The sequence below is a fragment of the Danio rerio genome, chromosome 5 (genome assembly GCF_052040795.2).
Source record: "Danio rerio strain M-AB ecotype USA chromosome 5, GRCz13ab, whole genome shotgun sequence".
Taxonomy (NCBI): domain Eukaryota; kingdom Metazoa; phylum Chordata; class Actinopteri; order Cypriniformes; family Danionidae; genus Danio; species Danio rerio.
In genome coordinates, this window is record NC_141025.1 from 36,858,492 (window position 1) to 36,875,259 (window position 16,768).

A 16,768-nucleotide genomic window follows, 5' to 3' on the forward strand; every position below is an offset into this window, starting at 1 on the left:
CTGTTCAAAAGTAGTTTATCATTTAATTTAATTAATTATTCATCTGAATTTAAAGGTTCATTTTCAGCTGAATTAATCTAGTCTTTAGAATCACATGATTCTTCAGAAATCACTCTAATATTTATTAAATAATAAATATTTAATAATAAATAATAATAATAATAATAATAATAATTATTATTATTATTGTTGTTGTTGTTGTTGTTATTAATGTAATAGTAAAAAAGCAATAATGACTGGCGTAATATTGAAATTCGAAACTAGATGCAATAGGAAAGCAGCCTTGAGGAACAATATAATTTTCTTTAAAAAAAAAAAAAACATAAAAAAACAGCATAAAAAACTGACCCCAGACTTTTGACTGGTAGTCTAAGACCCAATCCCAATTTTGTAGGGGTAAGGGTAATGGCTAAGGGGTAAAATTGGGGGTAAGTATAAAAGTTATCGAATTGTATTATCAGCATGTATGTTGGATAAATTAACATTTATCCCTGTGCAAAAATTCTTTCTCTCACAATGCAACATCACTTTGTTCAAGGATCCAGTTACTAAGTTACACTAATTGGTCAGTGACCTAGCCTTTTGTGATTGGTCACCTGTTTACAGCATGCATTGGAAAAAGCCTTTGCAATATCTGAATTAAATCTCTGAAAGTTTACGCATAGAAGACCTAGTATATACATTGATACGAACAGTAACAATAACAATGGCTGTACTGTATCAATGCAAGCATTTTGTGTCATCTTCTTTTGGCTGTCACCAACATAGGTCTGTACAGAAGGTAAACGCTCTGGTATACTTCAAATGTTGAAGTATAAAGTTCAAGTGCAAAGTGCAGAAATTTAATAAAGTACATGTAGTACAAAGTTCTTTTTTATTCTTCATTTGAGGTCAAAAAGAAGTTGTACTGTTTTCAAACACTCCATCACAATCATGCCTGCTGCAGTGCAGGGGTTAATGTGTCATGGTAAACAACAATGATGGTGGCTGAGAGAGAACAGTGTTGTAGCCAGTTTTTAAAGTGTCCTTTTATTTAGTTGAAATATTGCTGGTTTTGTTTTGTTATTTCATTTGATGACTGTGAACATTATAATGGTGTATAGTATGGGATGACAGTACACCAAAAGACAGAAAAGTGAGATGAACGTTTTGACCATTGTAGTCATTTTTGTTGGAAGATTCTTGTTTTTGAAATTATTTTTTGAATTTTGATATCTTGCCTAATTTTGATGCAGTTTTGTCTGGTCAATATTTAAAAAATAAACAAGATGATTGAATGAATGCGAGTTAAATGAAGTGCATTCTAAACAAAGCCCATCATATTTCTGTGGCCAGATTAGAAAACCAGAACAGACATATACTAACAGCTGTCTCCACAAAAACACTACCGCATTTTTGCATTGTTCTATTTGCTACAGACACGCACCAAATTGTGCTGCTGGTGTTGGGAAAAGATGCGACGCAACAAGATGTGCTCCTTGTCCTTTATGTAAATCCCTCAATCTTTAAAATCTGTTTTGAACTGCGAAAACAAACTCAAACAGAACTTTGACATAGAACATAGATTTTGTTCAAAATTACGTCATTTCAGTCCGATTTTTAAATTAGTTTGAAGCGTACTGGGGCATTAAGACTAGAAATATTGACAGCTTATTTCAGGCAGTTCAGAATTTTTATATATATTTTTTGGCTTCATCTGGAAGACAGTAACTCCATTTATTGTGCACTTTTTTAAACATTATAGAGGTTTTAGATTCACAGACGTACTATATGGAAGGTAGTATTTAAAAGACATACCGGGGGGATTCTAATTCATATTATTTTGTCTTTATCAATGAACAGGGTGGTTCCAAAGTTTATGAAGCGTTCCAAAGTTCCAGATTACAAAGATAAGCATGTGTTTGGTGTTCCACCAATTGTGAATGTCCAACGAACTGGTCAGCCTCTGCCTCAAAGCATCCAGCAGGCGATGAGATACCTGCGCAGCCAGTGTCTGGAGAAGGTTTGTCTGCAAGCGAACACACAGCTGCACAAACGCTCAATTATTTTTTTCCTTCAGTCTCTTATCTGTCATTTATTTTTACAGGTGGGAATATTCCGGAAATCGGGGGTTAAATCCCGGATCCAGGCCCTCAGGCAGCTCAATGAGAATTCCCCTGATCATGTGACCTACCAGGGCCAATCAGCTTATGATGTGGCTGACCTGATTAAACAGTACTTCAGGGATCTGCCTGAACCTGTGCTCACCTCAAAACTTACAGACACCTTTCTACATGTATACCAGTGTAAGTGACACAAACAGATTTTCACTTTTTTTGTGAGACAAGTCGTTGCTTCTGTAAGCTCTACATCACTCTTCTTTGTGTGTGTGTGTGTGTGTGTGTAGTTGTTCCAGCAGAGCAGCGTTTACAGGCCGTACAAGCAGCCGTGATCCTGCTGCCTGATGAGAACAGAGAGGTTCTGCAGACATTGCTCTATTTCCTCAGTGACATTGCATCTGCACAGGAAAACCAGATGACTGCAGATAGTCTGGCTGTCTGTCTCGCACCTTCCATACTGCACCTGAATGCTTCCAAGAAAGATGGTGCTTCACCAAGGTGTGTATTTGTGTGTGTGTGTGTGTGTGTGTGTGTGTGTGGATAAGAACAGCCAAGTTCCACATGAAAATAGTGATTTTAATTTTTAAGAGTCGGTGGAAAGAAACCAGCATAACAGAAAGGAATATAAATACTGCTAGGTTTTTGTAAAACTGCTAATGCTAACAGTAATCTTATGGTTTTTACATGTGCTCTAAAACTAAGCATACAGTGTGCTGTGAATGTTGAATTCTGAGCAGTATGCTTACAGACTTGCATAATTGCATGTGCACATCATTATTAATATTCATGATTTTTCAAACTTGTTTATTGACAAAGTGCCAAGATTGGCACAGACCTTTGTTTCTCTGATGTATCTCAGGCCAGTAACAAAAACTGTTGATGGCAACATCAAAAACAGGAAAACAGGAACTCTAGTTTTATTTTAGTATACAGATATTTCAATCACGCATAGCTTCCGCACAGAAATAGCACAGGTGTTGAACATGTATCCAGCAGCACTTTATCAAATCGAGAATGCTGTTCATTTGACTTTGTGTAAAGTATACATATGTAAGTTTTTAACCTATTTCAATGTTATATCAATGGTAGAATAATCTTAATAAATATATGAATTCTGCTGCTGCAGCTACCAGATATGCCTCCTGTCACCCAAAAATTATGCTTGCAACTTTGGGTGAGTGACCTGGTACACACAGCTTCACACATCTCCTGCCAGCAGAACCATGGATAGAAATAGAAATGCTTGTGAGTGGTATAGTGTGATCTGTTTTAAGGCACATGACACATTGTTTTTGTAGGTGAAGTTAGCTAAAAGCTAACTGTGAGATAAAACTAATATAGAACCATCACCAACATGAACGCAATAGTGGAAGCACCAAAGAAACCTATGATTAGGGTTTTGTTGGTGAAAGCGAAGGAAAAAGTTAGATACTGATTGGCCATGAGCCTGAAAATGGGGGCTTGCAGTTGATGGTGTGATCTGAAAGAGGCAACTGGCTGCATGTGGTAATATTTGTGGTAAATAGTGTATTGTAACACCAACTATTTACCTGGTCGATGGACATGGTTTATTATTATTATTATTATTATTATTATTTTAAGTGTCACATTTCTGTTTAAATAAACAAGAAAAGGTAAGAGCTCAAGATAGAAGTAGATTTCGATGCTCATTCTCCCCTTAAACAGGCCAGCGGACAAAAGCTTCAGTGAAGTTCTCTAATGGACAGCTCTCATGGCTGACTGGAAATCAGTTCCTCTCAATGTTTTTATGCATATGGTTTCTGAACAAGGTGTCAGTTTATGGCAGTTTCGTCAGATTAGACAACTAATTCACATGAGTGCCCAAAGAGAAGCACAACAAAAGATTGATGACACTGGTAAGAAGTAATGGAGTTCATCAACCACAAGAGGGAGTTGCAAGAGAAACATGCATAGTGTTGCTTTAAAGCAGGGGTGTCCAAACTAGGTCCTGAAGGACCAATGTGCTGCATAGGGTAGCTCCATCTTTCTTCAACACACCCTCATGGAAGTTTCTAGTATAGAAAGAGCTTGATTAGCTGGTTCAAATGTGTTTATTTGGGGTTGGAACTAAAATATGCAGGTCAACAGACCTCCAGGACCGAGTTTAGACAATCTTGCTTTAAAGGGATGGTTCATCCAAAAGCTTCATCTTTTATTTACTCAACCTATAGGTTTTAAACTTTTATAAATTTTCTTCTTTTGTTGAACACAATACAAGATATTCTGAAGAATGTTGGAGAAAAGCAGACATTCTTAATAGAAACAAAAAATCCTGTGGAGTTCAATGGCTGTTTATTCCAACTTTCTTCAGTATATCTTCATTTGTGTCTTTCAACAGAAGAAAGAAACCCAGTTAGATCTAAATCAAGTGGAGGATGATTAATTGATGACAGAATTTTTATTTTTGGGCGAACTATCCCTTGAATAGCTCTGTTAGCATTCAACATGTCCTGATTTTCTGTTGCTTTTCGGTAGTTGAAATTTCTTTTCGGTTTGGTTACAGGCTCATAAGCAGGAAAGGTGGAGCCAAGCCAGACCACAAGGACCTGAGTGAGAACATGGCTGCCACACATTGCCTCAGTCACATGATTACAGAATGCAAGAAGCTATTTCAGGTAATCACATTTAAATGCTGATATTTGTATAAATCAGCCGTTAAAGGCATAGATAATGTAAATTTTTTGTGAGTGAGGCCCCATGCATTATCTCATGTATATTAATCACTGTAGTTTTTTGAATAAAACGGAGCAGCTCATGTTTTGCACCATTCAGCTTTCTGTCACTCTTTCTCTCTGCAGATCCCGCATGAAATGATGCTCCAGTCTAGGAATTCTTATGTGGCTGCAGATGCTCAGCCGCTGCCTCTGCATGGGCTCGGGGTCAATGCCCTGGGCGAGCCAGTGGATTATCGGGCATACTTGGAAGACAACGTTCAGTGTCTTCTCAGAGAGGCATCTGAGCGAAGTAAAGGGTGGCATCATGCCCATGGACCCGACAACACTGAGCTGGCTTATAAAAAGGTAAAGATGCACAAATCCACTTTAAAGCACTTATTTTTCTTAGTCACTTTAGATGGATTTGAATTATTTAGAGTGAATTTGATTTGAAGTTTTACATTAGATTTAAAGGCTCAAAATGAACACTTTTGTTAAATGCATGTGAAAACTGTTTAGTCATAGTGTCCAGAAGTGTTCTTGGTGTCTTGGTGCACCTTTATCCACAGTAAATGCTGTTTTACACAAACTTCTTCTCTGCTAGGAGTTGGAAGCACATTCATTTCAACATGCATTTGAAAATCAGTGTGTGCCAGACATATTTTCAAGTTTGGAGTGAAAATGATTTCTAGGTCTGGTGTCAACAAGAGAGAAGCGTTTCAAAAAAGTTTGCTATAGTTTTCAACCAAAATAAATGTGAATATAAAATTTGAATGCAAAGGGAAAAGCAACCACAATAATTGTGTAATTTTACCAAAAAGGATCAAGTTTATAGTACACTGTTAAAATCAGAATTATAAGCCCAACCCCAATAAATAAATAAACACACACACACACACACACACACACACACACACACACACACACACACACACACACACACACACACACACACACACACACACACACACACACATATATACATATACATATATATATATATATATATATATATATATATATATCTATATATATATATATATATATGTAACGATGGCTTGTTCTGTAGACTATCGAAAAAAAATTAGCTGAAAGGGGCTAATAAAAATATTTTTTAAAAACTGCCTTTTTTCTTGCAGAAATAAAACAAATAAGACTTTCTCAAGAAGAATAATATAATGTGAACATTTTCTTGCTGTTCAACATAATTTGGGAGAAATTTTAAAAAGAAAACAAAATTAAAAGGGGGGCTAATAATTCTGATTTCAACTGTATATATGAAGAGTTCAGATGCAAAAACCTCTAAGTGCTGTCTGGAATTTCTATAGAAAATAAAAAATTTTTTCAACCTTTTTTGTTTACGTTGACTTACTCTTTGCCATAAAAGTGATATTACCGAACATACACTGGAGCCTGATAAAAATGCTAGTTTTAGAAGAAAATTTCAGATGGCATTTACAGGTTTTAGAAAAGCACATTTTATTATTTTCAACACTGAAATCCTTTACAGGGTTTTAACTTTAAAAGAAATCATACTCCGATTCTTTCACATTCTGATGTTTCTATTTCATTGAATCCATAGTGGACACCGTTCAATTACACCTCCATAAAGTGATGAAAATAATTACAAATATTAAAAGATGCTTGCTTAAGTTGGTTTCTTGTATAAAACCCCCTCTGCCAAGGTTGGAAATTCAGTGTTGTGGCAGCACTTGGGCCGTGAAGAAAGAGAAGCAATCTAAGCAAGTTTTTGAAAGAGGAATAGAAAAACACGAGGCAAGGATAGATCCGAGTGCATTTCCAAGTCACTGAATATCCATCACAGTGTGGTTAAATCAATTTAGAAATCATTAAGAAAAGGAAAGGCACATGGCACAGCTGTAAATCCACCTGTGACAGGCTGCCCTCAGCACAGCAACTGTGTGAAGGTTACAAGCTCCAGTGGCTGACGCTAGAGAGACTGTGCATCCAACTGTTTACAGGGCACTCCATCAGTCAGAGCTTTAGACTGGCACTGGAAGAGAGGAAGGTCACTGCTAAAATGCCATTTGACACTTGAGCTAAAGTTTGCTGAGAGAAATAGGAGAAACAAGCCTGAAGAACATTCTGCTATATATATATCCTTTAGACAACACAATCTCACGGCAATTAGGAACTTTTTTGATTTAGTGGCTAATTCGTATGAATTCATATGATCTCATTCGCTTGCAATTTGGTACAATTTGCTCATCCTCCAATGACGGTTGGGTTTAGGGATGGGGTTGGCATGCCTCCTTTTTAAAAATCATACATTTTTGTTCGACTGAGCTCATATGAATGAGGGGTAAATGCACAACTAGTGTTTTTCAGCCAATGATATACTTCCGGTGAAAGATTAATGTGACTATTTTCAATTTTTTAAGGTTTTTTTTACAGCATCGATGTTGTAATGTAATTCCAATAAATTCCGTTAAATAGACTTAAGCATTCACTTAGTTGTTGAAGTGTAAAACAAGGTGAAAGACCGTGTAACCGCTAGCACCGTCAGGATCAGCAGGAGAGTCAGAAACTACATTGAAAATACTGAGGTAAAATAAACTTTTTAAACACATGGTGGGGAAAATGGAATTTAATACAGTGCTTTTTGTCCTGTCTGAGACCCACTTTATATCGTATATATCTAACAGGCAGTGAAGATCACTGATTTTTAGAGAAAGACCTTAAATGTGGCAATTTTATAATGGAAAGACGGTTGACCAGAAGCCCTGAGGCTGGCTGGTTGAAATAAAAAAAAAAATCTGTTGAAATCTGTGTGCATATAACCTATTAGCCACTTAACTGACAAAACATGAAACATATGCTTACTTGTGAGATCAGGTTGACTTTAGAACACACCGGCAAGATTTTTTTTTTCATATGTTTCACATATATACACTACTGGTAAAAATTTACCAGTAGTAAAAAGAAAATTTTAAAGAAACCTCTTTTGCTCACCAAGCCTGTATTTATTTGATCCAAACACAAAACCAGTACACATTTGACATATTTCTTACCATTTTAAATGACTGGTTTTATATTTGAGTATCCTTTAAAAATGTCATTAATTTCTGGGAGCTGAGTTTTTAGCATCTTCACTCCAGTTACATGGTCTTTCAGAAGTCATTCTAATATGCTGATTGTTGTAAAACTTTGGTGATAGTGTGTATGACTAGTGTTTAGTTCCTTTATGCACAACAGCTTTTTGTTGGTTCCCACAAAATATCATACAATCCGTATCTCTTTACGTCACTGATGTTCTAATATTTTCATTTGACAGACATCCAGAACCTCAAAACCAGCAATGGTTCAGAAATCACATAATGATTTTTGTTGTTGTTGTTGTTGCTTTTATGAAGTGTAGTCATTCTGATTTTATTTCAGATATCCAAATTATAAATAAAAACCTACATTGTGCATAGTAAGAGGGTGTTTTTTAAGTACTTTTGTTGTGGTCTGCTCTAAATGTGCCTTATATTGTACAGTTTAAGATCAGTTTCTGGCAGCAATTGAAAGTGCCAAAACATTAGAGAATATTATTACATTGCAAGATGGTTTTGAACCCATTTTAATTGCTGCTGTTTTCATCTGCTTTCTCAAGCCAAATCATTTTAATATTTCCTGTGTTTATGAGCTCTTAGGAATCATTCCCAGTGCCAGAGCCTTCTAAATGATGACAATGATGTCAGAAAAACAAGAATAGACATTTACTTGTGTAAATTGCTGTATTATAAAATGTTTGGCTTTCTGGGAAATGTGTGTAGATGCTTGATTAACAAGTACAATACTGGCCAAAAGTGTCCATAGGGGAACATTAGCCCAGTATTTGTTTTAATGTCCCTACAAGTTTAATTAAACCTTCCAAATATGAGAAACATTGTACAGTGAAGAGGAAAAGACCAAACTTGTTTAAAGCATTTAACTTATTTGGCCAAAAATAAAAAAACACGTCAGCTTATTGTGGAACATGGGTTTTGTTTTACCATGAAAATCACTCATATAAACCTAAAGTTTACTCTTTAGAGTTTAGTCCTTGTGTTCCGGTACTAGCTATTTGCCTGTGAACAACTGAACCATAGAGGACATACAGACTTTTTACACTCAAACAGTTTGTTTGAATAAAAGACAGAAATATGCAATTTCCCAGGCTGGACATCACTTCAGCCCACTGCTGTATACACACACATTTTCATTTCTCATGTATTTTGTCAAGTATATGGATTTTAAAATCAGTCCATAAGTGCACTCAAAATGAATGGAGTTTTGAGTCTAATTGCATATGGCCTTTTTTTGGCCACTTATCATCAGTCAGGCTGAAGTCTACATGCTCATCGTAGACAGACGTACACTTCTGGTCTTTTGTCACACACTCAAAGTGAGAATGAGATTTGAATGCATGTGACAGTCCACTCTCTCTCCCCTTAGACTAAATATTAGATGCATTATAAAGTGTTGGCACAAGCAAGCTTAGACCCATCTGCCTTCAACCCACCTGCTGAAACGATCGTCTGAGGAACATTTTAATGGAGCTAATTATGGTTTTACACTGTGGGACATGCATAGATATACTCTTCATCTGGTCAACTTATTTTGCAGTGTTTTCACTTGCCAAAGAACCACTTAAAGAACTTTCAAAAGCCGTCATTAGTTTTCTTCTGTGTTGTACATGGTCTTTAATGATTGGTTGTTTTACAGGTTGGAGATGGTCACCCGATGCGTATATGGCGTGTTTCAGTGGAGATCGAGGCCCCTCCCTCTGTGGTTCTGCAGCGTGTTCTGCGAGAGCGCCACCTGTGGGATGAAGACCTTCTGCACAGTCGAGTCATTGAGACACTGGAAAACAACACTGAGGTTTTCCACTACATCACTGACAGCATGGCTCCACATCCTCGCAGAAACTTCATAACGCTCAGGTATTTAGCTGCAAGAGTCAGTTTTGTTTTGGTGCGATTTCCATAAAGGTATATATCGTCCAAAACAACTTAAAATTGTCATTATTACACAAAAGAAAATATTTTAAAGATTATTGGAGAACGGTAGCCCTTGTAGGACTTCCTTTACTACTATGGATTAGGCATGGGGCGATTAACTATTTTCAAGGTATACTGTGGTTTGAAAAAGTCAAGGTTGTAAGACTGCCAAAATTTTCTGTAATACAGTTCCTAAAGTATGTGTAAACATTTTTGTTTACTTTTTTTTTTTTAGCACAAAAGTTACTTTAGCAAAAAAATCATATGATGCTGTTTTAAATGCTAAATAAATCCTTGTTTTTGAAACGGTTGAAGACAGCAGAAGTCAATGGTTCATTAGAATTATTTAGCCTGATATGTTTACTTCTCCAAAATTTTATAAATCTTTAAAATAGTAAAATATATTGTTTTCAAAAGTAATGAAAGTTTTTGTTTTTTAACCAGACATTTAAAAAGAACATATTTAAGAGCAGTAATCATAATCATGCCATCAGAATCTTATACAGGCTCATGCCTCCTATGGATATCAATGGCTACTGGTTTCCACATTCTTCAAAATATCTTTTTTTGTGTTCAAGATTTTAAACAACATGGATTTTGGTTTTAGTGTGAACTATTAAGCTACTTTCAAAACTGAAAAATTAACAATAAACTGTGATAAATGTAACCTGCTTGGTAATAAATGTGTAATTTTAGCACCAATATGAAATCAAATAAAATTTTGCCTCAATAACTGAACATTGTAACTCACCAAGTCACTGTCAAAGATCTAAACAAGCAAAAACTGATTGTGTTGTCTGCTTGAGTTTGTTTTGTTTGGTTCAACTAACACATGCTTTTTGTGCCTGCATGCAAGACAATGATAGTTAATATTAGGAGCTGTGCATCGAGCTGTCGAGCTACATGTTGATTTGATTTGCTCTTGAGTGTTTGGACTTACAGCAGTGAAATTTATACCACACTGAACTAAAATAGACTGAACCTAAAATCAGAAAACTGGAGCGATCTACTGAGCTATATAAATAAATATAAATTAAATTAGCAAGGTTTGATAATCTATAGTATGTTCCTTATTAAAAATTTATAACCAAAGAAAAAGCCTGTTATTCTCTAATATCATCTGAAAGGCCATTACAATGAGCCGTTCACTTGTTCCTCATTAGGGGAAATTCATTTGGAGTTTGTACAGAGATGCAAATGAACCAGGGATGGGCAAACTTGATCATGGAGGGCTGGTGTCCTGCAGAGTTTTACTCCAACACTAATCAAACACATCCGAAACATGCTAATCAGTCTCTTCAAGATCACTGGAAAGCTACAAGCAGGTGTGTTTGATTAGATTTGGAGCTAAACTCTGCAGGACACGACCCTCCAGGGCAGAGTTTGCCCATCAATGGCTTTTTCAAAGCAAAAGTTTTTCTATTTGTCCTTTTTAGTCATCAGAGTCTACCAGCATGCGTATACCATCCACAACTGAATGTACAACAGTGTGCTTTATTCACTGTAAATATGATCTATATTTGTAAAACTGTCGCTCTGGAGACAATATATATGCAAATGGACGTCCTCTTGGAACATCACATGCCACTTGATATCCAATTGAACCATTCTGCAGTTGGTTAAATGCTTTGTTTATACTGTTTAAAACATTTATCTAATCAAGAATATATGGTAACATTATTGACATTGATTACAATATACATTTAATTTAAACTCTTGTAATAACTCCTAGAAACACTCTAGGTTTTTTCCAATAAGTGTTTTAGAGAGATCCCTTTAAAGGGTTAACCTGTGAAACTTACAGGATATTCTAATGGTAGAAACACCTCCATTGTCATAAAGATCCGTTGAATTTGATTAGTCTTGCCATTCAAATTAAATCAAATGATTTTATTCTAACAGCTTAGTATTAATTCATGTAATGTGGTCATTTGTCTTGCAGACGTTGGTGTAGTGATCTTCCCAAAGGCGTGTGTGTTCTTGTGTCTTCCTCTGTGGACCATGATAACGTCCAGCTTGAAGCAGGCTTACGGGCAGTGCTTTTGACATCCCGTATGTTCATTGAGCCATGTGGAATGGGACGGTCTCGGCTCACACACTACTGCAGAGCCGATCTACGGTGAGACAGACAGGTTTTAGGGATGGAGTGCTTATATACTTCGGATATTATCCACAATACACTGAACAAAAACATCAGGGTTAAGCACAATCGTACAGCGCTGTGAAGTGGCAGGATAAAAAGCAGATGGTTAGACATTGATAAAGCGAGTGATTGCTCTGTATATTTCTGTACTGACTGGTCACGTTTTGATCTTCTATTAGTATCACATTATGCGATTATTGCAGGTTAGAGTTCACCAAGCTCGAACTTTGGAATAAAGCGACATGCAAAACTTGCCACATGGGATTACATTTCCAATTTGCCGCATTCGCATGTGTATGAATGGAAGTTGAATTGGGCAAAAAGTTCAGTGTGACCTTGGCTTTAAGTCTTGTGCACAACGTGAAATTTATTGCTCTTATTGGCAGCTTTTTTTCCCCAACCATTTTTGACATTTAAAAGCATTTTGCCATGTGAATGTGCTCAATCTCTAGGGCTGAGCCGATAAATTGGTGGATTGTTATTCAAGGATTGATTCATAGATTTTTGGAATATTGTGTTTCTGAGATAAGTTTTTTTAAAAGCAGGTGGCACTATAGGCTAATTTTTAATAGTACATTCTTAGTAAACATGAAGAAGGACATTTGTACTTTCGGTCATGTACAATAAGTGGTCAAATGGCAGAGCTTTTATTTCGTATGTTAATGTAAATAAAGCTTACTATGAAAAGCCTAATTGGATTCTATTTGATCTGCAACTTCTGTTTACTCGGCTAGACCATCTTGTGCTTTTGTGTTTTACTGTAAATTCCGCAGCACAAGGCATGTGAAATAATGAGCTTGAGATTTTTTTTTATTATTATTGTTTTTTTAAACAAACACATTTATGCTTGCCTTTTTGTGTCACCGTGTGCACGCTTACATTACATACCCGTAACCAGGGCGGGTTCGGGTGGTTTGAACGACACCCCCCCCCCCCCCCCCACGATCAAAAGCTTCAGATTTTTAATTTTTATTTATTTTATGTAACAATAAAAAATAAAAAAATAAAAAACGGGTGCTCCGGTTTCCCCCACAGTCCAAAGACATGTTGTATAGGTGAATTTGGTATGCTAAAATTGAACGTAGTGTATAAATGTGTGTGTGAATGAGTGTGTATGGATTTTTTCCCAGTGATGGGTTGTGGCTGGAAGGACATCCGCTGCGTAAAACATATGCTGGATAAGTTGGCGGTTCATTCCGCTGTGGCGACCTCAGATTACTAACTGGAAAATAAAATAAAAGAATGAATGAAATATCTTTGGCCAGTAATTCGAATCCCATGGTCCCTCAAAGCCACAATAATGTGACGCAAGTCACGTGACATAACCCACCGAGCGGTAATGTTTGAATCTTTGATGCGACATCCTCATCCATACTGAGTAATGCTATGGGTCAAAACGAGAATAAGAGACAGAACAGAAAGCAGGCAACAACGTCATTGTCACAAAATATTAAACACATGTGTAGATTCTTGATTTGTACCATGACCTCTCATTTTTCTCAGTCCTCACTGACCTCACTGTTCACTTCAAAGCAAAAGGCGCTAATAAGTTTACTATCCGCTTGTTAAGTGTGACGTCATACGAATCGGCTTCCGGGTTCAAGCGCTCTATTCAACTGTATGAGGACATTCATGAAATGGTAATTATAAACGTTTACAAAGCGATTTAATACTTTCGAAAATCACGATCGCTATATATATGTCCATGCCTAATATCCGATGGCCCGAAAGTGATTCATTTTTTTATAAATTGTTAAAATTGAGGTATTTGTGATGCAGCAAGCCCAGAGATTGTTGTGTACACTATGACTTTATATAAAATTAACTTTAATGTGTGACATGAATTGAAAGTGATCATAAACATATAATTTCTCAACTCAACATACATACATACTTACATACATCACAAACACGTCATCACTTAACAAGCGGATAAGCATAAAAGTGTTAACGAACAAAAAGTTTAAGTAAGAACTTTGCAAGCTATATTATATGAAAATGTTTGAATAAGAATATCTGTTTGAATATAAATCACCTATTAATTATTCAAGCATGTGGTGCTGTGACGAATAACTACTAATACAATCTCAATATATTTAAATAGTTTAAATAATTGTTATCAATATTGTGCATATTGATTATCACAAAATATTCCATTATTGAATTTCACCATATGTCTACCTCTAGGGCAAGTCCCCATAAAAATGAAAAAAAAAAAAAAAAAAACAAATAAATAGATTAATTAAAATAACATGTAGTGTGTGTTCAGACTGACAAAATTTGCACATGATCTTAGTAAGCAACTTTACAAAACAGTCATTATTTTTGTTACTGTAAAAAGCATGCATATGATTCCAGAAGACAAGCTAGTCCAGCACAAATTTCATAAAATGTCATTAAAATGCTGTATTTAAACTTCATAGTCAAATACAAAATGTTGGGAAAAAATGCAAAAACAATGTCCACTGTTAGAGAAAAATAGCCCCCACTTTTGCTAGGCAGCCTGTGGGCTTGCATTAGCTCCTATTGTTTAGTCAAGAGGTGTTATACTTCTGCAATAATCACAAGCTTTTATGTTGACACTGTTATTAATAATAATTATACTTGTTGTACTTCTGTATTGCAGGGGGCGCTCACCTGATTGGTATAATAAAGTTTTCGGTCATCTGTGTGCGATGGAGGTTGCCAGAATACGCAGCTCATTCCCTGTTCTTACAGCACGAGGACCCGAAACCAAACTCTGAACCCACTGGGTTAAAAAGTGAAACTGTTTTATATAAGAAAGAATGAGAAGGGTGAGTGTGCAGGTGTATAACCAAGGATGTCAGTGTAAGTGGGAAAGTGGAAATAAAAGCGAATGAGAAGTCTGGAAATGAATGACAAAGCACAGTACTGTGTGTAATAGTTGGACTATGCAAAAAAAAAAAAACAACAAAAACAAACCCACTGTGGTTTTAAAAGCCATGGATGGTTAATGTGAAAAGCTCAAGCTCACAATCATACGGTTGATAATGCGTCTAATCTGTTTGTGTGTTTTGTTTGTGTGAGTGTTTATATTTGTGTTAAGCAGTGCGTATCTGCAGTGCCTTAAATAATTTGTCTAATAATCCGGCGTGGTTTGTCAGACACCTCATTCTTTCTCAGGTAAACAAGTTTTTGACTTGCGCAGGAATTTTTTGTCTTGATGCACTGATAATGACCAGTTTACTCAAATGCCAAGCACTAGACGTTTAGAACATCCAAGCATCTGCTTTCTGTGTTCTTGGCATTTTGTACATCATCAGTCCAGCTTGACACACAACATAGAGACTACAAACATGTTCTGAGTGGTGCTGTTGAGCAAATACGACACGCTCGGCTGATAAACTATATGATAATCGGATGTGTGCAGGCCAAATCGAATCAGTCTGACATTTTTGTACATCGGTTATTTTTGTGACCTCAGTCCCTTTCTTTTTCCCCCACCCCCTCCTTTCTTATTTATTTGCGTCAGCCATTTGCAAACTTCATTTGTGAAGTTTTAATAATTTAACGTCTGCATGGAATCCATGGGAATGATATTCAAGAGACTTTATTACAGCTTTACTTTTTGTACTTTAAACTTTTTTATTACGCCTAAAGGTAAGGATTTTTTTTTTTTGATACAATTTAATTTACTTATTACATTTCTTAACTGTTATCATTAATCCTAAGTGCCTTTGAGAATCTAAAGAGAAACGTTTGTAATGCGCTAGACTTTTGTTTCGTTTAAATCTGTGCCGTTTCACCAGGGCATTATGTAATATCAGTATTTTATTTATTAAAACGTATAGCTATGTGTATACATTTGTTTTAAGTTTTCTGCCTCAGTGAAATAGTTCAAGTGTCATAATATGGTTATATTTGGCTTTACTCATTCTAATATGTAAAACTCTGGTCCATTTACACATCTTTTTGAATCATATTTCAATAGGTTTTCTAGTAATGTTGATTTAATTCTTTCAGTAACAATCAAACTTGCTTGTGTAATATGCCAACTTAGCCTTCCGTGCAATGAAAATAAAGGAGCTTTTCCAAGGAATGTTTGTGTTTCTGTCTTGGTTTTTTATACTGAGTGAGGTATTAAGCCTAAGAACAGAATTTAATTCAACTAACAGGAGTCTTACGGTGTTCGTCAATCCCTTTAGATCACATTGGCGTCCTGCTGGCACAAGGTGTGCTGTAGGACATCGGAAGACATGGGTTTATTTCTCCAAACATATATTTTAGAGTAGGTGGTGGAGAACTATCACTTACAAAATTTGCTTTCCTACATTATTCATTGTAAATTTGTTACTGATACACAGTAATTACTGATTCTGAGTCACAGTCTGTGGGCTGACAGCCGGCCTTGTTGTGGTGAAACCTCCTTCTGAGCTGTCAGTTCTCTAGGGAGATAAAGTGCTCCTTATTTTTTGCCTCTTTAATAATTCAAGCGTATAAAATTGGCCAATTATGCTGTGCCAATGGCTAACAGGTGACAGTTCCCCAACACCTTTTAATGTTACATGAGTGAAATGCTTTTGAATAGGTCAGAAAATAAGTTGGACAATAGATAGTTAAGTTCTTTTTTTTATTATTATTATTATATTTTTTTTAGGAAATACAGGTTGCTTTAAATGCTGAGAGATACATTTAAGCTCTGTCAGCTGCAGAAGATTTATTTATGTATGTATACGTGACATCTTTTAATTATTCTTGTTATTTTTTTGGAATGCAAATCTATGCAGAAAATGTTATTGCCAGAGAGCTGTATTAAAATAGCCAGTGATACCACACTGAGACAATGACCTTTGTGACAAATCTAGTTCATGCAAAAAAAAAAAATCTTAGTTTCTGGCTATTTAG

General features: G+C 35.9%; 1 protein-coding gene across 9 annotated transcripts in view; it reads left to right on the forward strand.

Annotated features, from left to right (window-relative positions):
• stard8 (StAR related lipid transfer domain containing 8) overlaps nucleotides 1-15,962 on the forward strand; it is an 88,323-nt gene extending 72,361 nt beyond the window's left edge. For 5 of the 9 annotated variants that reach the window (XM_087252108.1, XM_087252109.1, XM_087252107.1 and 2 more), the window contains 8 exons: nucleotides 1,843-2,002; nucleotides 2,087-2,285; nucleotides 2,387-2,597; nucleotides 4,624-4,735; nucleotides 4,919-5,140; nucleotides 9,485-9,702; nucleotides 11,702-11,878; nucleotides 14,529-15,962. In XM_087252108.1, coding sequence (XP_087108234.1) covers nucleotides 1,843-2,002; nucleotides 2,087-2,285; nucleotides 2,387-2,597; nucleotides 4,624-4,735; nucleotides 4,919-5,140; nucleotides 9,485-9,702; nucleotides 11,702-11,878; nucleotides 14,529-14,646 — 1,417 coding nt within the window. In that variant the 3' untranslated portion in view covers nucleotides 14,647-15,962. 9 annotated transcript variants of the gene reach the window in all.
• The last annotated feature ends 806 nt before the right edge of the window (nucleotides 15,963-16,768 follow it).